The sequence below is a fragment of the Hemibagrus wyckioides genome, linkage group LG09 (genome assembly GCF_019097595.1).
Source record: "Hemibagrus wyckioides isolate EC202008001 linkage group LG09, SWU_Hwy_1.0, whole genome shotgun sequence".
Classification (NCBI taxonomy): domain Eukaryota; kingdom Metazoa; phylum Chordata; class Actinopteri; order Siluriformes; family Bagridae; genus Hemibagrus; species Hemibagrus wyckioides.
Window position 1 is genome coordinate 17,307,186 of NC_080718.1, and position 23,131 is coordinate 17,330,316.

At 39.5% G+C, this 23,131-nt stretch overlaps 1 protein-coding gene across 3 annotated transcripts; it reads left to right on the forward strand.

Moving 5' to 3' along the window:
- The first annotated feature begins 478 nt into the window (after nt 1-478).
- Nucleotides 479-22,509, forward strand: mgaa (MAX dimerization protein MGA a). 3 transcript variants are annotated; one of them, XM_058399853.1, is made up of 25 exons: nt 479-1,075; nt 5,443-6,581; nt 7,931-9,518; nt 9,699-9,771; nt 9,862-9,969; nt 10,479-10,604; nt 10,681-10,776; nt 10,879-11,606; nt 11,725-11,998; nt 12,083-12,282; nt 12,709-12,819; nt 12,903-12,942; nt 13,033-13,463; nt 14,029-14,269; nt 15,156-15,386; nt 15,524-15,793; nt 15,990-16,861; nt 16,959-17,101; nt 17,351-17,396; nt 17,606-17,731; nt 17,862-17,973; nt 18,943-19,335; nt 19,710-19,814; nt 19,921-20,040; nt 20,746-22,509. In XM_058399853.1, exons 2-25 carry the CDS (start codon nt 5,512-5,514, stop codon nt 21,531-21,533), a joined length of 8,292 nt encoding a protein of 2,763 aa, XP_058255836.1. In that variant the 5' UTR covers nt 479-1,075; nt 5,443-5,511; the 3' UTR covers nt 21,534-22,509. The 3 variants fall into 3 exon arrangements, with proteins under 3 accessions (XP_058255836.1, XP_058255838.1, XP_058255837.1); XM_058399855.1 differs by having other exon boundaries at nt 7,934-9,518; XM_058399854.1 differs by lacking the exon at nt 479-1,075 and adding an exon at nt 1,105-1,900.
- The last annotated feature ends 622 nt before the right edge of the window (nt 22,510-23,131 follow it).

The window sequence follows — 23,131 nt, forward strand, 5'->3', positions numbered from 1 at the left end:
GTGAACGAATCTCAGTGAATCGTTTTGGTGAACTGAATCAAATGATTCGAGTCACTGGGGTGAATCGGAAATTACCACAGCTATTACCAACTGATTAGTTATTTTCCATTTACACCCTTTTCCCAAATGTGATCTTGGGCTATGCCAAAAACAGCAGGATAGGACAGAAACCACTAAAACACCCGATGTGGCGCAATACTTAACACATTGGAAAGTGACTCCTTAACCGTAGTTTATTCGCAGTAGCATTAAATCTCGTCTTATCATAATCTTTCTTCTAAAATCAGATCCATATATTCACATATATATATGTGAATAATATACACATATATTCGCAGCACCATTTATCATTCTAGTTCATGTTGGTGATACATTCATTAAAGTAAGGTGGTTGGAAAAAATAAAGTAAGGGTAGAACCGAGGGCCAGTTTTCCTGCAGCACCTTCTCTCAGCACTTCCGTTCTCCTCGATAGGTGTCCTCCTCACTGTGCTCCTGAGTGAACGTTAACCCTGTCTGCTACACGTTGTTCATCAGCTTTAGTTACGGGTTTCCGACGACACAATCCGTCCGGTATAATAAATCCGAAACGAGAGAATACGATCCCGACAACAAACGGCTGAAGAAGTGTTAAGTAAACGCATGCGCGCTTTGGCTTTCCAGCCATGTGCCGTTACGCCGAAGCTGCGCGCGAGATGCCTACGTGAACGCGCCTGTTCTGTTGGTGTCGTGACGTAGCGCGTCGTAACATGCACGCAGCGTCCGAGGGTGAGACGTACAGCATAATATTTTGAGATTAGAGCGCAAAACGGACGACATTAACGGAGGCAAGGGTTGCGCATATATTTTTTTATTTTATTTATTTAGAAGAGGCCAACCTCGATTTGGGCACGTGCATGTTCTTGTTGAGGGACCGAGCAGACTGACTCGACCGCGTGGTTTGTTGTTCAGACTCGCTTCTGATTCACCCGCCATTCGACACTCACTGTTCGACGTGCACGCGCCGCACGTACTCTCTCCGGCCTTGTCGAGATATAACTGACGTCGGCGAAAACACTCGACGTCCATGATTCAAAGGTGATTGAAACTTAATTCTTGTTTACATGGACAAGCAGGTATGGTAGATACATCGCTGTTTATCATCCGCGAAGTGTAATGAAGCTGAAATATTAACGGTTCAGAGAAGATCATGTCTATGGGCCTGGCTGAAATGTTGGTAGGCCTCCCTCAGTCGAAGTTTAGCTAGCCAACCTCGGGTATTCTCGGGAACCCAAGTTTCACAGGCCCAAAAAACTCCGATTTAACAAGTGTGAAGTCATTCAAACGAGCTTTCAGCATGAATAAAACAAATATTTGCTTGAGGTAAAGTCCTCGGCGATGTGGAGTCAGTAGTTTGCGCGCATTGTAACTGCGAGAGAATTGGGCTGGAGTTGAAAATCACTGTAAATTAACTCGATACGTGGGTAATAAACCATGTCAGAATCAGACATTACAAAAAAATCAAAACCACCGACATTTGAAACATCCCTACCCATTTCCATCAATATGTCTATCGTGAGCACGAAGAACAAAATCTTACAATCTGTAGCCGGCTGTTTACAGAAGGAAAGTAGCTAGTGCATCCTCTCAGCCGCTAGATGGCGCAGTGTGCATTTTCACGTAGTGGACATGTTCATTTGCATATCAAAACATGGTGCATGAAGGAAAACCTCACCAGGGTACTAGAAATGGAATATAATATTAAAATGCAAGCAAAAATGTTATGGATGAAATGAAGAAGAGTTTACAATGAAGGGCATTGGTTCAGTGAAATGGTGATCAGTGATTGGTTGTTGCAAGCAAGGCTTTACATACCGGTGGTGTATCAACCGAACCAGCTCTCTCAACTCATAAAGCCAACAGGTATGATGTTAGATAGGAAGTCTTATTTAGTGTATTATAAGAAAGTTTAGGTCTGTGGCTAGGCTCTGTTTGCTTTTAAATAAAGTGTTTAAAGTCTTAACCGTCTCTTTTATGGCTTATGATTATAGGTGGAGGGATATGTTATGGTTCATGTATGTTCCGTATGTGAACAGACAATGTTGCTTCCTGTAGCTTGGGTTAATATTACCAGCGGGATTAGTTAGCTGATTTGTGTTAGTGAGCATCTCCTTTACTCTTCAAGGGAATTGGCAAATTCAGTCTGAACGTCCCCTACGTTTTTTTCCCATTTCTTTTGGAAAACACAAACCTGATTAGGACCCTGTTTATACTTGGTGGTTGCATTTGTTTATATGTAGAAGTTGAAGAACTTCTAGTAATGGCAAAAAAAGTATTCAGCCACTTGTCCTTGTAATTAAATATACTTACTGTGCATATATCCACTTCAGATTGAAACTTAGGATGCCTTTTGGCTTTGTACTTATAAATAAGAACAATAAGTATGTACTGTCAAGCATAAATGGATATATATTCAACTCAACTATTAGACACTACATGAGAAAATAAATATATTTAATGGTTAAATAAACCAAGGTAGATACACTATGTTGCCAAATGTTTTGGGGTTGGGCTTAGCCTCTTAGTTCCAGTGAAAGGAACTCTTAATGCTTCAGCATACCAAGACATTTTGGACAATTTCATGCTTCCAGCTTTGTGGGAACAGTTTGGGCATGGTTCCTTCCTGTTCCAACATGACCACGCACCAGTGCACAAAGCAAGGTCCATAAAGACATGGATGAGCGAGTTTGGTGTAGAGGAACTTGACTGGCCTGCACTTGACTGAGTCCTGACCTCAACCTGATAGAACACCTTCGGTATGAATGGTCAAAAATTTCCATAAATACACTCCTAAACCTTGGGGAAAGCCTTTGCAGAAGAGTTTAAGCTGTTATAGCTGCAAAGGGTGGACCAACTTCATATTAAATTCATGTGCATGTAAAGGCAGACGTCCCAGTTTTGGCCTGGCTTGCGGTCTCATTCATCCCAAAGGTATTCTTTCAGGTTGAGGTCAGGACTCTGTGCAGGCCAGTCAAGTTAAATGGGAGCATGAAATTGTCCAAAATAACTTGGTATGTTGAAGCATTAAGAGATCCTTTCACTGGAACTAAGGGGCCAAGCACAACCCCAGAAAAAACAACACCTGAATTTAATGATTTGGAGGGGTGTTCCAAAACGTTTTGGCAATATAGTGTATGAATGCTGCAGAAATGTTCTCAAGGAACTTGCACCTGTCATCATAACACTATTATCACTGTTTGGGAAGATTTAACACCAGTAGCAATCATGGGGAAGGTGTAAGTCATTTTCAGGGACACTACTGGACCACTGTCACAACATATTCTCAGACTAATGATGAGGAAGGTGAGAGAAAAGCCAGCAGTCACTCAGAAAGAGTTGCAGGATGTAATCAGCAGTTTGACAGTATAATAAGTGATGAACTGCACTGCACACATCTCCATTTTTACACTCAATGTAAAAGTCAAACAAGATTTGTGTTATATAATCCCAAGACCATATTACCTACAGTTAAAGTACAGAGGTAGGAACCTGAAGATATGGGACTGTGTCAGAGTGCTACTGCCCATGAATGCTTGTTGTTCATATTTATAATATAAAATAGCTCTCAAAAATTGTCTCACAAATTGTCTATGTAAATAGAAAGTGAACATATGCACTGGAAGTACCCCAATCAGCAATAACATTAAAACCACTGGCAGCTGAAGAGAGTAACATTGATTATTTTTTTACTATGCCACTTGTCAAGGAGGGGGATATATTAAGCAGTTCTTGAAGTTGATTTGTTGGAAGTAGGAAAAATTGGCAAGCGTAAGGACCTGGGTCATGGAGTCCCAGCACACACTGATGCATGTATGAAGTGAAGGCTAGCAGAAGAGCTACTGTGGCCAAAATTAGCTGATTAAGTTAATTCTCGCTATAATAGAAAGGTATCTGAACACTTGTTTATGGGGCTCGTAGCGAGTAGTTCCCACTCGTTTTGCCGAGTTCCCATGCTGACCCCTGTCCACTGCCGGACGCGTCTTCAATGGGCACGTGAGCACCAGACCTGGACCATGGAGCAGGGTGCATGTACAGCTCTTACTTTGGGAAGAGATGGCACCAGTATACACTATGGGAAGAAGGCAAGGTGGAGGAAGCAGTGTGATACTCTGGGCAGTTTTCTCCTAGGAAACATTTGGTCCTAGAATTCATGTGGATGCTGCTTTGATTTGTACCACCTACCTAAACTAAACATTGTAGATCCATTACTGCCCTAATGGCAGTGGATATCAGGATAATGCTCCCTGCCACACTGCAGAAATTATTCAGGACTGGTTTGAGGAACATGACAAAGAGTTCATTGGACTCCAAATTCCGCAGATCTCAGTCCGATCTGTGGAATGTGCTGGACAAAGAAGTCTGATCCATGGAGGCCCCACTTCACAACTTACAGGACTGAAAGGATCTACTGCTAACATTTTGCTGCCAGATACCACACTTTCTAAGCCCCTTTCTGAGCACCTTGTGGAGTCCATGCCTCGATGCTTGGTAGCCCAAGCGGGACCTACACAATATTAGTTACTCTTTCATCAAGAAATTGAGTTATATATCAAAGTCTTATGGATGGAAGCCAAAATTGTCTAAGCTATTTGTGTGGGAGGGATGGCATACTCTTCATATTCATACTTTGTCAGTCACAGCAATGCTAGCCATTGTTGGTATCTGCAAGCAATTGTATGTGGAAGAGGGTAGACAGCGATTTGTTCCAAATGTGTTATGTTGCTCTTTGACACACCATGAGCAGCAAGTGGTGAGGTGCTGGTGTTTTCACTTCTTGCAGGAAGAAGGTGTTAACTCTATTATTACCACAATTGCAAATTTAAAGACAGTGACACTAGATGATCTGGTAGTGATTGTCACAGTTCCCATTGTGTCATTACGAATAAACTAAAATAAAGTTTATAAACGGTCTCACTTTTCACTCTCAGCCAAGAAACAAAATTACTCAATTTGTCTGTATTTGTGTAAATGTTTAAAAAAAAAAAAAAAGTGATATCACCATTAATGTTTATGATCTTTCATTACAGTACTTATTAGTTAAATATTATAATTGACTCCTCATAAGTTCTTTTTGTTTAAGAACACCATGTCTCTTGTAAGAAATTGACCCTAACCCTCAGTTGTATAAATGTAATAAATATAAGTCACTCTGGATAAGGGCATCTGCTGAATGCTGTACATGTAAATGTGCAGTAAATATTATCCATGTTGCAGACAGTATGAAAACAGATTCAGCTTCACAGCTAAACATTTGTTTGTCAAGCTTCATTTTGTTGTCTTTCAGTGAAAATGTATTTCAAGCTTATGAAGATTCTTGAGTGATAGTGGCACTTAAACCTCAGTTATTAACATAAGTTGATATAGCCGCTGACTTTGATTAGTTATGTATGTAATTTTTGTTAAAGGATGCTGAAGGATCTGACGTAACCTGAAGTAAAAGCGACAACAGCTCCTCAGATGACTTCTTCAGTCACATGGCCATTCCACATAATCAGGCCATAATGGTGCTTCGTCAGGAGGGCACGACTACAACTACGGTACCTCAAACATCTGCTTGTTCACTTTTTGTTGTCGTCAACCAGCTACATCCTGCTGGTGGGAGGCAGGACAAACAAACTCTGTTTGCTAGTAAGGAAGCCAGCCCTTTGACCAAACCCACAATCGGTTCATGTGTAGCAAGTTTTAATAAAGTGTCATCAATGTCTTTGTCAGCCATGGCAGCTACTAACACCAGTAACCAGCTATGTAACTTGCCAGCAGAGTCTACATGCAAAGGCATCACAGTCACTTTGGACAACAATAACATGTGGAATGAGTTTTTCAGATGTCAGACTGAGATGATTCTAACCAAGCAGGGTCGTAGGATGTTCCCTTGTTGTCGTTTCCGTATCTCAGGATTGGAACCTTTCCAGAGGTATACTTTAGTAATGGATATGCAACCAGTGGATAATTACCGCTACAAATGGAGTGACAGACGATGGGAGACCAATGGGAAAGCTGACCCACATATTTTGAGCTCCTTTGTACATCCAGACTCGCCTGCTACTGGTTTAGACTGGATGCAAAATCCTGTTTCCTTTTACAAGCTAAAGCTTACCAATAACTCCTTGGACCGTGAAGGCCATATTATCATAAACTCTATGCACCGCTACATTCCCCGACTTCACATTATTCCTGCGGATAAAGCTGTGGATGTCCTTCAGCTAGATGGGCCTGATGTTGTAACTTTTAGTTTTTCACAGACCGAGTTCTTTGCTGTCACAGCGTACCAGAATTTGTCTATCACTCAGCTCAAAATCGATTACAACCCTTTTGCAAAAGGTTTTAGAGATGATGCTCACAACTCCCGATGTTGCAAGCCCAAGAGTTCTTCTTCCCCTGAAAAACTCGAGAGTGAAGTCAAATCCAGCAAAGAGCCTTCAGCCTTGAATAATCTCAAGTCTTTGTTTGCAAAGATGAATGCTTCTGAAAAAGTCACTACTATTGGGGACCTTAAAACTGTTAATTGTGATGGTCCCAGGAGAGTTGAGCCTGAGTGTTCTGGGTAAGTCTTTTACTCTTCTTCAGGTTTAAACCTTGTATTATTTGTGTGTTTTTTATAATGTTATAGAGCTGATTTTCTTGAAATACTTTCTTGAAGAACATTATTCAGTGTAAAACCTTGTGTTTTCTGCTGAATAACTATTTACATCATTATTGTTCATAAATTGTTATTGTTGATGAATTGCACAAAGGTCATTAACAGTAAAAACTCGAAATATTATATTTGTAAAAAATATGTTATTGAACTTCAGTATTGTCCTGCATAAAGAAGTACTTTAAAATTTTAATTAAGGTACTGGCCATTTTCCTCTTATTGTTGTTTGCAATACAGTAGGTTATTATTGACCATTTAACTGAAAACAAAAAGGTTGTCTTTATTTGTGGAAATATGCCTTATTTATGCCTGAAGACGTGCTGAAATTTAAGGTGCGTCCCATATTGCATACTTATGCACTATTCTGCAGCTTTGCGTAGCATAAATGAGTAGTGTGCTCATGCATAAAATTCCAACAAGAAAAAGTCTACTTCAGTTGCCCAGATGATGCACTTATTCAAGTGGGGAAAAAAGTTGTGAAATGTAGGATGCTTCATGCACTCAACAGTCACAGCTTTGCTTACATAGAGGAAGAGGCTACTTAGGTGGTCATGCTGGATGAGAAAACATTTTAAGATGGCAGACGACACTCCAGTGGACAAGGTGTCTTACAGATGTCTTTTAAATGCATTGTGTGACACTATTTTGCACATGTAAAATAAAAAAAATTGACTTTATTCCGCTATAGCAATTTGCCATTTACTTCAGATAGCAAAAATACTTCTGTGTTGTTTTTGAGGAGATACTACCCTTCTAACACTAAACACTCAAGTACAATGTGCATAGTCTGTTATTTGAGACACACCTTTAGATAAACATTAATTATATTAATACACAAAATAAAATTGACCTGTTTCCTAAAAGTACCATTAGTGAATTTGTCACACTGGATTTTGGTGTCTGCCAAATGCTTTAAATGTAAACGTATGCTAAATAACTTATTTTACTTCCAAATACAATTTGGAATGCTAATAAGGAACACAGCACTACTGTTGCATAATACTTTGATTAGGATTACTTTCCATTTTGGAGTAGTTCAACTAAACTGTTTGTAGACTGCAAACATCTCCGAGATCCTGCTGGTGGGATTACTCTCATTGGGGAATCTTACCAAGCATGAACGTGTTATAGGATTAGATATGTTGCTGCTTTAAAACAAGAAAAAAAAAAGCTAGCTAGAGATGTGTATAAATATATATTATGATTATTTGGTCTATATTTTGCAAAATATAAGAACGTTCTCTCTCTGATTTCAGCAGCAGTATGAAGCGTCCATGGCCAGGGGGGCTGTCTGATCTAATTAAAGGTGCTCATGTTAAGGTAAAAAGAATATCCCTTGAGAAAATCCATAACGGCAGTAGCCAGCAAATGAATGCTGATAGTCTGGCTTCAAAAGAGAACAATATGGATATTGCATCTGAGTCTGAGGACTGTACATCGGACAACATTTCAATCCTTGATGTTACCAAGGAAGTGAAGGAAACGGTATCATTTTCAAAAACTATAGACTCGCCCACTTTAAAAAATACATCTGAGTCACTTTCTGCAACTAATATACAGTGCATGCTGAAAAAAACTACTTCAAACACACCCTTAAATGAAAAGGTGGCCGCAGTATTGAGCGAAACGGCAGCAGTGACTGATGAAACGTTGAGCAGTGAGACAGCTGCACAGAGTGACGGAGTCAAACCTCTTGACGGCGGAGGAGAAGTGAAGAAGAAGCGGGCTGAGCCTGTTCCACTACCGCTTCTCGCTCTATTTCTACAGCAATTGAAGTCAAAAACAAGACGCACCAGACCAAAGCCAAAATCTGAAGCTTGTAGCTTGCCAATACAGTCTGACGAATCCTGTGATGATATTTCAGTTTCTGAAAAAGAATCATCCTCCACAGCATCCTTTACTCTACCACCTAACACCCAGGTAAATGTACAGCCAGCAGCTTCCCCAACATCTCAAACCATCACATCATCCAGTTTAACAGGTACTGTAGCAAACACTGAACATAAAACTGTCTTAACACCGGATTCTGCCATTGATGCTGCTACTGCCTTGACAGCCGGTGTTGTCTGTGATACACTGGAACTGCCCACATCTGAGAAAGTATCTGCTGCTACCTCTGCATTTGCACATGAAGTTAAACCCAACACTAGTCTTGCAGACACCAGACTTGACACTAAAATTGTCTCCAGTATCTTAGATGACATTTCCTCTGATTGTGATCCTAAAGCTTTTCCCTCTACAACTCCCAGTAATGAATTTGTGCAAAGTGCTGCCACTACTGACACATCCACCACAGACCCTGCTCATAAATCCTGTACGGTCCCAAGTCCTGAACCTGTACCAGAGACCGCTTCACAGTCCCCTGCTCCAGGGGTTAAAACCCCGTCCTCACCATTTTGTGCACCATCCTCTCCATACATGTCCGCTCCTTCCTCTCCTGACCCGTTTCCACCGAGCATGTTCTCTGATAGACCCATACCTCCTAGAAAGACACTAGACCCATTTCCACCTTGCTTATCAATTGATAGACCACGACCATTGCTAGAGATAGCTGAGCCAGTATCACAGAGATTTTTCACATCACTTGGAGACCCAGGTCCAACTGTATGCGATGTTAGAAATGAGGTGAACTGTCCTGTAATTTCCCATGACCCTGATATTCCAAAGGAAGTAAAACAGCCCCCGAAGACCAGTAAAGGCACAAAATCCAAGGTGAAACAAAAGAAAGGTTGGAAGTCAAAGCTGAGTGAAGATACAGAGGTGATGGAAGGCCCCATTCCTGTCCCAATGCAGCCCAATCTTGAAGAAGTGGAGGGTCAATTGTTTGTTTCCTTCATGTCAAAGGTAACTCAAAGCATTCTGTGTGTGCTTAAATTATTTTGTAATTTATTTGCTTTTCTTTTGTAATTCTATTATGAAATTTGTAATGTTCTGAACAAGGTAAAAAAAAAAATTATCTGAAAAATATTAGCACATTCCTATGGCCTCAATGCCCCTTTTTTATGAAATTCTGTCTGCAAACAGAAAGCACTTGAAATTCATCTTGGCGATGAAGCTAAAGAAGAAGTTTTACAAAAAACAACACAAAATATAGACGGTAAGAATAAAAAATAAAGTACATTACTGTATAAGATCTCACACTCATAATTTGTCCTTGATGTATTACGTTTTTAATACTTTCTCACAGGTGAAGTCCATGATGAAAAGGAAAGAATTGACGCTCTTGAAAAGGTCCTTCTGCGTGATTTAAAAAACATGAAATACAGACAGGTCATTCACCCAGTTCTCCAAGCAGGTACAGTATATGTCCAACTTGCTTAGGAGCAAAATAACTATTTGTACCGTACTTTACAACTTAAAAAAACATTTGTCAGAGTGGGTTAAAGGGTTCTGCCATCAGTCTCTGGAGCTGTGTATCATGTTTCATTGTCCAGACAGACGTGTGCAGGTTTGATTTGTGCTTGGAGAATATCACAGAATGTGGTGCAGAAAAGTCAATCTAATATTGGTCACAAGTCTTTACATAATACAGATTTGCAGGTTAGAGTTCACCAAACTTTGGAACACGGTGAAATGCGACCTTGCTTTTCTGCTCTGTAGCATTTCACGTGCGTGATTGTGCCTCTACAGTGAATGTATAGCCTGAAGTGGGAGTATAAGCCATGATTTGGCCAGTACAAATATGTAAACGCACATAATAATCATAAGTATTTAGTATGAATGTGTTACAAGCTAAGATGCTTAAGGTTTGATTTAGTTTATCTAATCAAAAGAAGCATCTAAAGAGAACGTTTTATCTTACAGTTGGTCTAAAGCTGAACCTTTTGGACGTTACACTGTCTATTGATCTACAGTATCTGGGAGTATGCTTACCTATTCCTCCACCTGTACTGTCACCTGAGGGAACCTTAGACACTTGCTCATCACAGGGTGAGTGAAATAAAAAGCAAACTGATTGATTTTCTACAGTTCTACAGTTGTGCTTAGTCATTATTTTTCTTCCCAGTTCACTTCGTTTCTAGAACAGGGAAAACAACAGACATCACTAAAATCAAAGGTTGGAGAGAGAAGTTTTCCACAAGTTCTTCATCTGTTTCTGGAGGTACATCACCATACTGTGTTGCGATTAAATTAATTTGCTGCCCTTGTAAGTCGTGTAGGTTTCTCGGGTGAAAGTAATCCAATAGTGTTATGTTTTGTTTAGTCACCACATCCTTGGATACAGGACAAAAGAACCTCTCAGCTTTCTGTAGCGACATGCTTGATGAGTACCTGGAAAGTGAAGGCAAGCTTATTGATGAGCGAGCTGCCAGTTTCTCACAGGCTGTTGTCACTCCTGTGGCCTACCAGCTACCCACCAAGAGCACAAGCTATGTTCTTACACTCGACAGCGTCTTAAAAAAGCAGGCACCTTCATTACCATCCACTCTCTCCAAGCCTTCAGCAAAATCCAGAAAAACTGCACTGCGCTCAAAGAGCAAGGAAGCTGTGTCTGGGGTGAAAACGAAGAAATCCGTCAAAAAAAGAGAGAACCCAGTTCCCAGCACAGGCAAGGAACCAGAGGGAAGCTCTTCAAAGAAATCCACAAAGTCTAATACACCAAAATCAGTATCTAGTGTGCTGTCCACTGACCCTGGCTTGTCCCAAAGTAAAAAATCCCCCAAAATGAACAGGAAGGGATCCAAGACTTCACAACATTCTTTACACACAGCTGAAAAATCGGTTAAGGATGGTGCATCAGTGGCTCCTGCAGGACAGAGTGGTTCTAGTACCCCTGGTTCAAATCTACCCATGGGGCACAGTTCTGGCTTACCCAAAACCCTAGTTAAACTAAGGGATGTGGAGGATGGTGCAGTCTGGGAGGGAAAAAGTCGTACGTATATCACCATGGAACGAGCAGCTATTGCTTTATCCTGTCTTGTCACAGCAGAGGTACGTGTTAAGCTAACAATGGTGATGTCATTGTTAATAATAAAAAATGTGATTATCCTGACTAACCCTTTGTCTAACCCCCTCACTATGTCTTTTTTTTTTGTTCTTCTGGATTCAGGGTACGATAGGAGGAAGTCCTTCTACTGTCATAAAACGACGTGCACCACCTTGCCTCAATGACTTTTGCCGGTTAGGGTGTATGTGCGCTAGTCTCATTCAGGAGAGGCGCCAGAATCATTGTGGCAAACCTCAGTGTATGCTGGGTTGTGACTGCCTTCGACGCAAAGTAGTGCTTTTGAAAAACGAGGACACAAACGAGGAGTCTGCCCCTGTAAATGATGAAGAAGAAGATGTGTCCAAAGTGAAAAAGAAGAAAAGACGTATTTCTTACAGTGAGTATGCTTTCATCAGGCTGGAGGTGAGTGAAAATGAATTATTTGCAAATCCTAATTTTTGCTGTGTTCTTGTTCTTTTAGTTCTTTCAGGACCTGAAGCAGCACCGGAGCCAGTTCTTCATGTAAAAACATTATGGGTTAAGCAAAATGATGCCGATTCAGAGCCACTTTATATTCCTGATCCTGCCAGGCCTCTTCACCCTCCACCAGTATCACTAGATCTCCAAAAAGACTTGGAGAACTTTCTACATCCTTCACCTAAAAGAGGAGCTGTGAGAGCTGTGAGCATTTTAAATCTGTTTAACTGATTTGTGTTGGTATCACTCCATATTGAAACTGCTTGGCAAAATTGACTGACGGCACAATTAAAGAGGCATACAGATGTAAAAAGTTATGTGGTGGTTGTAACTGGATTTGTGTGATTTGTTATTATAATAAAATCTTTTTGGATTTTGGAGCAAAATGAATTAAAATGGTTTGAAAACCTCGTAAATGATTCATTATGAAATAATGCTTAGTAGTACTAAATGCTTGATATAAATATTTAAAAGCATATTTAGAAAATATTTAGGGGATAATATCGCAGTGACATTGAAGTTTCTGCAGTTTTACAGGTTGTGTATAATGTACTGTGCTTATTTAGATTTTATTTTGGTGATCCAAGTATGTGATATGAAGCACTCCTCTTTATAATCTATTGTGTTAAGGTTGATGGGGAAAGTTTGAGCAGGGTCAAAAATCAGGAAAGTCTGGATTGTGCTCGTGTGAGGCCATTCTGTGGGAGAAAACTGTCTCCTTGTGGACAAAGACGAATGAGGGTGAGACCTTGAATGCAGTAGGGAAGTACTACTCAGAATTCTTAATCATGGATTGGACCTGATTAGATGTTCTCTGTTTGCAGGAAGTTCATCCAGATCTTAGTTCGCAGGACTTACTGCAAGGTTGATGTACAAGCTAACAATTCTAACATTTGTGTTGTGTGTGTTAATAAAATCCATTTCTAAAGCATTTTCTTGACGTTCCTTTTACAGAGATCGAGGAAGGGGAACTTCGGCCACCTACTCAGTCTGGTCCTACCAAACGGCTGGAAATTGTGTCAAAGTGCAAGTGGGCAACAGAAGGCAGCAGGTACGTTGTCTTGCGGACAGTGTGTGAGCGCATGGCACAGGACAATCTGAAGGACCCTTTCTGGGTCGGCAAGTACCAAATCCAGCCCACATCCAAGACTAAAATGGAGACAGATGAAGGATCCATCATTACATATAAAGTGGTCATCTCTCAGCCACACCTAGAGGAAAGTGAAGAGAAGAAGAAGGAGGACAGAATAAAGCAGTTGGAAGCTCAGTTGATTGAGACCATAGGAAAAAGTGAGGTCAAGGGCCTCCCTCTTCTTTCTCAGGTCACACCTGCAGGTTTGCTAAAGGCTGAGAAAAAACCTTCTGGTGCTCTGGGGCAGATAATGGTAAGCATGCTTTATACTTTACCAGCGCTTTCACATATGCAGCATTTAGTACTTTTAAATCAGACCATTTACTTTCTTCTTGTGGATTGTTTCGGGAAGTGAAAACACAGAATTATCCAAAGCATTCTTTGTGCTTAAGTACAGAGTAGAAGTGCAGCAGAAATTATGTCCGGGATATGATGGTCAAAATGCTATGAGCAAGTTGCTTACAGCAGGATTAAAGATTTATTTAGCATAACAGCTGTGTTCTCTGTGCTCTGTTGTTTTCTTTAACTTACCATGGAGCTTGCCAAAGGGTTGTCTAAATTTTTGTGACTTTATTTTAGAACATGAGATGAAAGTTTTAAGATTTTTCTTTGAGAAATAGGTTTTCGGTTGTGAAGTCAAATGCAGAGAAATCAAACAATTTCACAGATTTGACAAAAGGATTAATAGATGTGAACAGACGTATCTTATAACATGACTTTCTATCTCATAATGCCACTGTATATGATTTATTAATACAGCAGCAGTCTGGTAAAGCCTAGCTTAATTTGTTCTGTTCTGTCATGATCTTTCTGTATAGGTCAATGGAAAGCTATATCCACAAGCCAAACTAGAACTGGGCCAGATGGGGGCTTTGCATCCTGCCAACAGACTGGCTGCTTACATCACTGGAAGAGTATGTGTAGCTAACAAACATGACGTTACATCTGGTACCACAGGTGCCAAGACATCGCATACAGCTCCTACCACCCCAACTAGTGTAGCCATGACAGCAGTTACCAACACACTTTCTTCAGCTGTCACAGTGGCTAAGCCTACAGGTAGGTCACGACTGTTTAAACTTAGGAGTTTACAGATTTTCTTTTGTTAGTCAATTTGCATTTGTATCACTGATATTATACAGTGGAACCTCGGCATATGAATTTAATTCTTTCTGGAGGCCTTAAGGTGAAGATTTGTATTGCAAAATGAATTTTCCCATAAGAAGTATTGTAATCCGTTCCAGCCACCCACAAATATTACCAATACGAAGCGTATGTAAGCTGTATGGCTGCTTATGAAGAACTGACCCAAGCCAAGCCAGTCCATTTCAAGGGTCCTCACAGGAAGTCATGCCACCAACCTTGGGCTAAAAATAGAACAGACCACCCATGCCATCAATCTGTCAACAAAAAAAAAGTCACGAAAAATCACGTAGCTTTTGAACGCATGCCGAAGGCAACGTTGGTATTGTGGGTTTACTCTTTCGAAACATCTTTCGCTGACTGAAAAAAAGGTCTTAAAATTCATAAACTCCACTGAGGCAAACAAGTTTTAAACGGCTCCCGGATGTACCCGCAACTTAGCCAGCGTTTGTTTCGGTTCGTTCGTATGCCAATATAAATTTCTTGCAAAATTTCAGTTCTTAAGGCTAAATTGGTAAGGGAGGGCATTCATATGCAGAGGTTCCACTGTACTTAAATTGCACCATAGTAAATCTGGCTAGAATAGTTAAAATGATAACGTTATCTATTATTTTTTTTCTTGGTTGGCACAAACCGAATTATAGAATTTGTTTTTTTTTTTCCTGGAATCTAAGGATAGCCAGTTCTACAATTGGACAATAACACATAAGAGTACATGCAATATTCATAAAAATTCTAAAATTACCTGAGAGTTATAGGGCAAATCGCATTAATCCAAGCTTGTATATTTCTCTTTCAACAGTGGCTAAGCAACCTATGGGAACAGAGGTTGTCCAGGTTGAGCTCAGCTGTATAAATTCCCAACAGCAAAAACCAGCCAGTACTGATACTTTACCAACGCAGGGCACAGTTAAAAATCTCATCATTTCTTCTTCCTCTATGTTGACTGGAACCTCTGGGATTTCAGTGTCACGTAACATGCCTCCAAAGGCAAACATACCTTCACATGCATCTCCTGCATCTGGCACCAGAGGTACTTCTAACTGTTTAATATTGCACCACTATTTTAGACACTTAGCCTATGTTTGTGCTACTAATTTTCAACTACTAATAAATTAGAACTTATGTATTACATTAGAAACATGAATTCACTGCCTTCTTTTTGATTAGATGGCTCCATACATGTGGTTAGAGCAGTATCTGGATCTGGATCAGCTGCAGCAGAGAAGACTTATGTGTTCAGTACTACTGGATCAAATGTTGCGCTCTCCGGTAGTGCAGTCAGGTTGATGCAGCCTGTAACTTCTACTCGTCCAGTTGTTCCAGGACAAAAGATGGTGATATTAAAGTCAGCTAATTCTGCTGGTCGAGTAATCCATCTTGTGCCTCTTGGTCAGTTCAGGGCCATAAATCCAAACCTCCGCCTACGTCCTCAGCAATGTGAGTGTGCATGATATTTTTGTCTGTTTAATATAAACATCCTGAAGCTTTAATTTTGACCCATTTTGTTTAATTTTGTCCTATTGGGACTGTTATCAAAATTGTGCTGGTTTACAAAAATAGATTGAATCTGTCTATAAGACAAATTCTCATTGTTTATGATCAGCTGATTTTAGTTTTGCTTTTTATTTTGCAGCCTCTCTTATCCGTTTTCCAACTCCCAAACCAGTCCCTCTGACTAAGCCTCAGACTTCTACAACTGTCACTTCATCCACAGCTCCTTCTTTTGCTACGCAATATCAGAATACGGCCCCAGTATACAGTACTATAGACACTGTCAGGACAAGCAGCACTTCCACGATTGATACAAAACCAGTTAACACTCTCTGTGGTTCAAAGACCTTACTGGTTTGTAACAAATCTAATACGGTAAAAATTATACCAATATGTCTTAAGGATAAGTCCTCAGGCACTTTAAGAGTTATGCCTCAGAAAGTTTCTGAAGATCTCATCTCATCTTCATCAAGAATCTCATCTTCAGCATCATCAGCTCAAAGCTCTTTAGAGGGTCACCCTACAAATCAAGTCTTACAGCTCTCTTCTCAAAGCTGCTTAATCTCTAACAACCAGGCTCTTCAAAAATTAGACAACCCTCTCGACCCCAGCTCTACACCAGCCAAGGAATCTTCTGAAGACGACTCGCAGTACTCCATAATGTCACATGAAAATGTGATTTTTACAGACCACTCTTATACCTTCGAAATGAAGAAGATCACACCATCTGAAAAGCATATTGATGTGTCTAAAGATAGCTCTGATCCTGCAAACAACTCTGAGTATCACATGCTCCTCAAGGATGTGCTGGACTTGGGCTTTGAACAAGCTGAGGGTTGTGGTACCAGCGGTGCTGTCCTTGGCAATGAGAGTGGTGAAGAATCTAAGGCAGGATCACATCTGGTAAAAGAGGAGATGGATTCCGACTACACAGAACTAACTGAAGATTCAGATATGTATAATGACACTGACTCCAGCCAGTTCAGTGACAAGGAGGATCTATTTGCAGACACTGTAAGCGATTTAAGCTGCTAATACCAATAATACTTGCTTTCATTGTGATTCAAAGTGAATCAAGTCCTAGATCACATTTTTCTCTTCTTTTTTTCAGGGTTTTGATCGAAAAGAAAAGAATAAGGAGAAGCAAAATGCAGAGGTTAAAGATTTGACTGAGAAGGAGGATGATGAGCTGGTTGATATTGAAACTTTTGAGGAGGGAGTTGAGAAAATCTGTCCTCAGACGCAGCATGACAGGTGAGACTAAAAGCTGATGGCATGTCCCTGAATAATAGTAATAATAATATAAATTCTGCCTGGCTGTAGAGAATGAAAAATGAAATTCTTGGCAGCTGTTTGTGATTGTGCCAACGACTGAGGCTTTAATTTCCCTGAATGTAAAAGAATGGACCTTGAATGTGCAATATTGAGAATGCATACAATTCAGCAGTTGTAACTTGGGACTTTGTGACAAAACAGTTCTTTTCTTTGTCTTAATTTTAACAGCTTTCAAAATCAGTCATCAGACGAGGAGAATGAAAATGAAAATTTGGTACGTGTTTTACTGTGTATATATATATATTGATCAATAGATATAGTGTTTTTTGCTTCCTATATTTTGTGTGGTGAAGTCAGATTTTAGATATTTAATTCTACCACCTTCTCTGCATGATGCATGCATTGCACGAGTTTTTAATGTGGCTTTAAAATGTACATATTTTAAATGATTTTAATATTAAATAATACCCCCTTCTTTTGTAGATTAAAGTTAGGAAGAGGAAGGACGAGAAGAAGAGACGCATTACTCTAAGGAATTGTTTTAACAATCTGCAGCAGACTCTCAATATTGAAGATCCTAAAGTTGCCAAAATAGTTTTACTCTCAGAGGTGTTTTGGACATAAACAAGGCTTCAGTGGTTTTACCGTGTTTCACTTCTTTAAAGTGTTCCATCGTTCAACATTCTGCTTACGATTATTCTAATAATATAATTCTTCTAAATCTCATTTTTATCATCAGGCCCTAGAAGAAATTCACTCTCTTACTAAACAAAGAGACCGCCTGGTGAAAATGTTGGACAAGCTGAGAACAAAGAGAGCTTTCTACATTGACATGACTTCCGATTTATCTGGTACTACAGGGTTCCATGTCATATTCGCATTTTCCCTCCACATTGTAGAGTTCAGTTTTGGTCTGTGTATTGAACTGCTGAAGCATTTTAAGTGTTGCAGGAAGCTTGAAAATATTTTATAGAGCCCTTCATGAACATAAACAAAATTATATATGTATATATAATGAAATCACATTTCATAATTATATTTTGGGGAAATGAATTATATACCGTTTTGTAATTTTACAAAAAGTTAATTATTATTTAGTTCATTAAAGTACAAAACTTTTTATTGGTACAAAAATTTTACAATTAATATTTCCATGCAGGGTTAAAATACAGAAACTGAGATGGTTGTTGACCAACACTAGTTTTGTGTTTCTTTTAACTATTTATGTGTAGATTTAGTCTAAACCTCCTGACAGAGCCACCCAGGTATTAAGCTGAGATATCTTATTACTGAGCAAAACAGTTTGGTTGCATTTACTTTAAGAAATTAGGGGCATAGGGACGTCATATTTTGGGCTTATCCGTTTTTGAGACTACGGCACTTCAGTAAAACGTTATAAACAAACAGACAATAGTCTCTTACTGTTAGAATCCACAATAACGATTATTTGGATTTTCCATCAATATACAGTAAATCCTGGCTTTGTACATGGCCATCTGGAATTATTAGCACCCATCATAAAAAGTGAACAAAAATTATTAGTTTTGATAGAATGTTATTTTATTTAGAGAACCTGACTTCTTTTTTTAAAACAGACTTGTAAAGATTAAAATTAGCCTTCTGTAGGAAGGAGTAAAATGACCTCTAGACATGTTTAGACAGACCCAAAAAACCCATTTAAACCTCATGTCCATATATATCCACAAATTGAGTTGTAGCATTATTTCATATTTTGTCCCTTTGTACATCATTGTATACTTTAATGCTAATATAGGTGGTTCAAATTGCCTGTTAAATAATTTGTATTTTTCTTTTCTTAGGAAAAAACAAATCATCCATTTCTCAGAAGTTGGATGAAATCATTGCTAAGCAGAAATCTCTAGAGAGCAAAGACAAAACAAGCAGTACCAGTCTTAACCTTAAAAAAAGAGTTCCCGTACACTCGCAGAGGACCGTCAGAACAAAACAGAAAAAAATGGGTACCAGTGACAAAGCTGAACACCTTAGCAATAGCAAACAGAAACTGCTGGGATCTCAGGACCGAAGAACAGAAAATGTCAGCACTAATCAGAAACTGACTGCAGCCAAACCACCTATCTCTCACCCCACACCACAACTAAAAAACTGTCCTTCACCTGTTCCAGAACCTCGTGAAAAAACAAGGCCCAACATCCTGTTGCGCAGCAAGCCTCAAAGCCTGGCTAAAGATCAAGGTTAGTACAATTAGGAGTATTCGCTCAGCATCAAACTTTATCAAGTCTTTACAGGTTTGTTCAGGATTTTCTTAGATTGAGACACTTGTTATTATTCATATTATGCCTCAAAATACAACTGCTAAAATGACATCTATCTTACAATAAGTGAAAGTGATTGTATGCGCATATGTGCAAGCCACATTCACATCATACGGAAAAGCTCATAAGAGGACTGTTCTTACCAGTGTTGGCATGTGGGGGCATCATCCAGTACACTAATTCCAGGAAGCTCAGGTTAACATCTACCGTTCCAATGTGATGTGAATGATGCCTCAATAATAAAAGCTAGCTAGATTGTTTTTCACATTTTATTTCTTCTGTGGCTTTTCCAGTGCTTGTTCATCAAGTGATTCCTGTGATGGAAACAGTAGTGCCATGCAATCAGATCATTACTATAAATAACCCTCTAGAGCCCACTGAGATCACAACCACACCAGGTGAGCCTTTAAACATGCTCCTACGTAACCTTCTATATTCATATGTAAATGTTTTGTTTTGTACATTAATAAAATTGTTTTTCTTTTATTTTCCTGAAACCAAAAGGTGTTGCAGCTGTGTCCATATCTATTCCTACCATCTCCCATCCACTTTGTGTAGAGAACCAACTTCCCATGTTGCAGCCACAAGTCCTTAAACTGACCAGCAGCCCTGTTAGCACACCAGGTAGCTTCATACTTGAGCTTAAGTAACTGTTTAGAACTTGATCACATGAAAACTGGAAATATTGTGTGTAAGTACAGTGGTACCTCGGTGTTCGACCTTAATTCGTTCCAAAAGTCTGGTCGAATACCGATTTGGTCGAAACCCGAATTATTTTTCTCCATAGGAAGTAATGTAAAACGAATTAATCTATTTCAACTCAGTGGTTGATCTCACAACTTTCCTTTCAGCAACACTGATGCCTGATTTACCCTTTTTCGGAGACATGGCTACTGAAATTATACCACAAAAGATCGTGGGGTTATTGTGTGTGTGTGTGTGTGTGTGTGTGTGAGAGAGATCAGGAAGACTCATATTTGGCTTGTCCAGTACTCAAATGTCACACATCTGTGCAATACAGTGGAATGCTACGATAAGTTTACCATCCTACCTTGTTAGTCAAACCTTTATTTTATTTATACTGTATATTAATTTTTTATTTTTTACTATTATACCCTCATTGGTTATTTAATATTCGTATGAAACAAGAACAGAGTCGTGCACCGAAAATATTTTCGCACATCGAGGTCACATTGACTCGAAAATTCAAACACGGGTGGTCGAGGACCAAAGTACCACTAATAGTTTTGCACATTAGGTGCTTTCACAAGATTTTTTTTCCTTTAAGATCACACCCACCTTAATTTGCATTTTTATTCTTGTTTGCAGTTGGTAATGTAAGCCTCCCCAAGGTCTCCAGTTTTGCTTCTTTGGTACAATCAGAAAAGACACAGGAGACGTGTAACCCTTCAGATGGGATGGTTCAGCAGAATCTTGTGGAAAAGGAAAAACAACTGGACCAACAACTTCCAGAGTTTGTGCCCAAAATACCTGAACATGACTCAAAGGTCAATATAGAAGAAGATCCTAACAAGCAAAAGGAAAATGAAGAAAGCGTACTTAAACCAGACCAAGATGATGACCGCCTGATGTCATTACTTGATGAGCTTGTTTTTCTCAATCAGACCTCTGAACCACAAGAAGAAGCTCAAAGTCTTACAGAGACAGGAGATGTACTGTCAGAACTGCTCACTAATAAAGAGGTAGATATGGACAGAGATGACGAACGCTCTCTCAGTCCACTGTTTCTCAAACTAGATGAGGATCTTATAACATCACCCGCCTCAAAGGATGAGGAGATAGATGATATTCCTCCTAAAGTAGATGACCTGGTTAAAGTTATATTTGGGTCAGAGTCTCCGTCCAATTGTTCAGAATCAGAGACTGTTGCAATGACCAGTGATGACAGTACCCGTGTTTCAGTAAGCCATGTTAAACATGATGCTCCGACCCCACCTCCTTTGCTGCAGATGAAAACTGGAGGGTGTACTACAGCAGACTCTCCGAAAGAGCAGGCTAACTTGTCATGGCGGCCTATGCCAAAGCTCGCTCCTCTCGGACTAAAGACTCAGGAGACCGGGCACCCTAAACTGATCAGTCCTCATGCCCCCAAATAAGACTCCAAGCTGCCTAGTCTTTATAACACATATGTATAATAAACAAATCATCAGGGATATCCATAGTTCCACCGTAATTCATGTTTTTTCATGACTGTTATTTATTTGTTTGTGCGTACGTTTCATTATATCCTGTTTCATCAAAACTACCTGTTGTGCCTCTAATAGATCCAAAGATGTTTTGGTTTTTTGATTTAAATGTTGGAGAAATTGTCATTGTTTCTTGTATTTTAGGAGATAAAAGGAATGTTTTAGAATGAACATAACTTTGTGTATAATATTGTAAATGTTGTAAAAATCTAACACTCGTGGTTCTGTACAAAAGTTACATATTGGATTGTACAGTACCAGATGTTTAAGCCTTAGAATAGGCCATGGCATTTTACCCATTGGATGTGATTAAAACAAAACAAAGATACAGTGGATGTTGCTCAATTCACCAGTGTCGTATCAAACCGTAACATGAAAAGAAGCAGGCTGCCAGAATCAACACAGTCTTGATGACTGTTTGCCATGCATAACTGCAATAAACGTTGCATGAAGAAGGCAGACCACCAGTATTGAAAATGGGTTAATAATGCAACATTGTTCTACACTTTTAACAGTGTGGTGATGTTTATTATGTATTACGTAATAATAGTTTAAGAAGAAGAAGCAGAAACGTTAGTCTTTAATAAGCAAACAGGACTTCTGAGAGCTTACTATAGTCTTGTTGAAGTGGCTGTAATAATACAGCAGCATACATACTATCCTTAATGGTGCTTTCCAAAGTTTTCTGCAAGTGAATGTTAAAAATGGAAAGAGTTTAATCATGCTTGTTAATCGTTCACATGGCATGTATACTTTGAAACATTCGAATTGTATTGTCTTCATTTTTGTATCCCTTTCTTATATTTGGCTTAAAGGCAGTTATTGCATATTATCAAAGCAGTCAGGGACGCTACAACACTTTTATAAACTGGCAACTTGAACTCAACGTGTTCTCGTGAGTTGTATTTTGACTAGCATTCAGTTTCGATTTGTAGCCATCACCTGGGGATATACTGAAGCATTTCTATTTTAGTTTGGATCCCAAAGGTGGTGTAGCACAGCTGTTCTGACTGAAAACTGGACTTAGACTAAAGTGTTGTTCATTGAAAAGCTGAAAAACAATCCACAGATCATTTTAACTACTTACCTTGCAAATGTCCTATCATACACCCAACCTTGTCCCTCTGAAATCAGAGTTTTAAATGCACCAGGGTATACAGGCCAGAAGGAAGTTGAGGTGGACCGGTTCCTCTTTCTAGGCCACCTGTTTTTTTGTTGTTGTTTTTTTTAATATATAAATGTTGAGTGTATACACTGGTCAGCCATAACATTATGTCCACCTGCCTAATATTTTGTTGGTCCCCTTTTTGCTGCCAAAACAGCCCTGACCCGTCAAAGCACGGACTCCACTAGATCCCTGAAGGTGTGCTGTGGTATCTCGCACCAAGATGTTAGCAGCAGATCCTTTAATTCCTTTAAGTTGTGGGGGTCCAGTTCTGATGCTCACGTGCCCATTGTTGGCACTTTCAGTGGTGCACAGAAGTCAGCATGAGTACCCTGACTCGCCT

Coding starts and splice junctions, on each gene's coding strand:
- mgaa (XM_058399853.1), top strand. CDS start 5,512: ATGGCCATTCCACATAATCAGGCCATAATGGTGCTTCGTCAGGAGGGC. Junction 13,464..14,028: donor GTGCTCTGGGGCAGATAATG/GTAAGCATGCTT, acceptor CTTTCTGTATAG/GTCAATGGAAAGCTATATCC. Junction 17,102..17,350: donor CCTCAGACGCAGCATGACAG/GTGAGACTAAAA, acceptor TAATTTTAACAG/CTTTCAAAATCAGTCATCAG.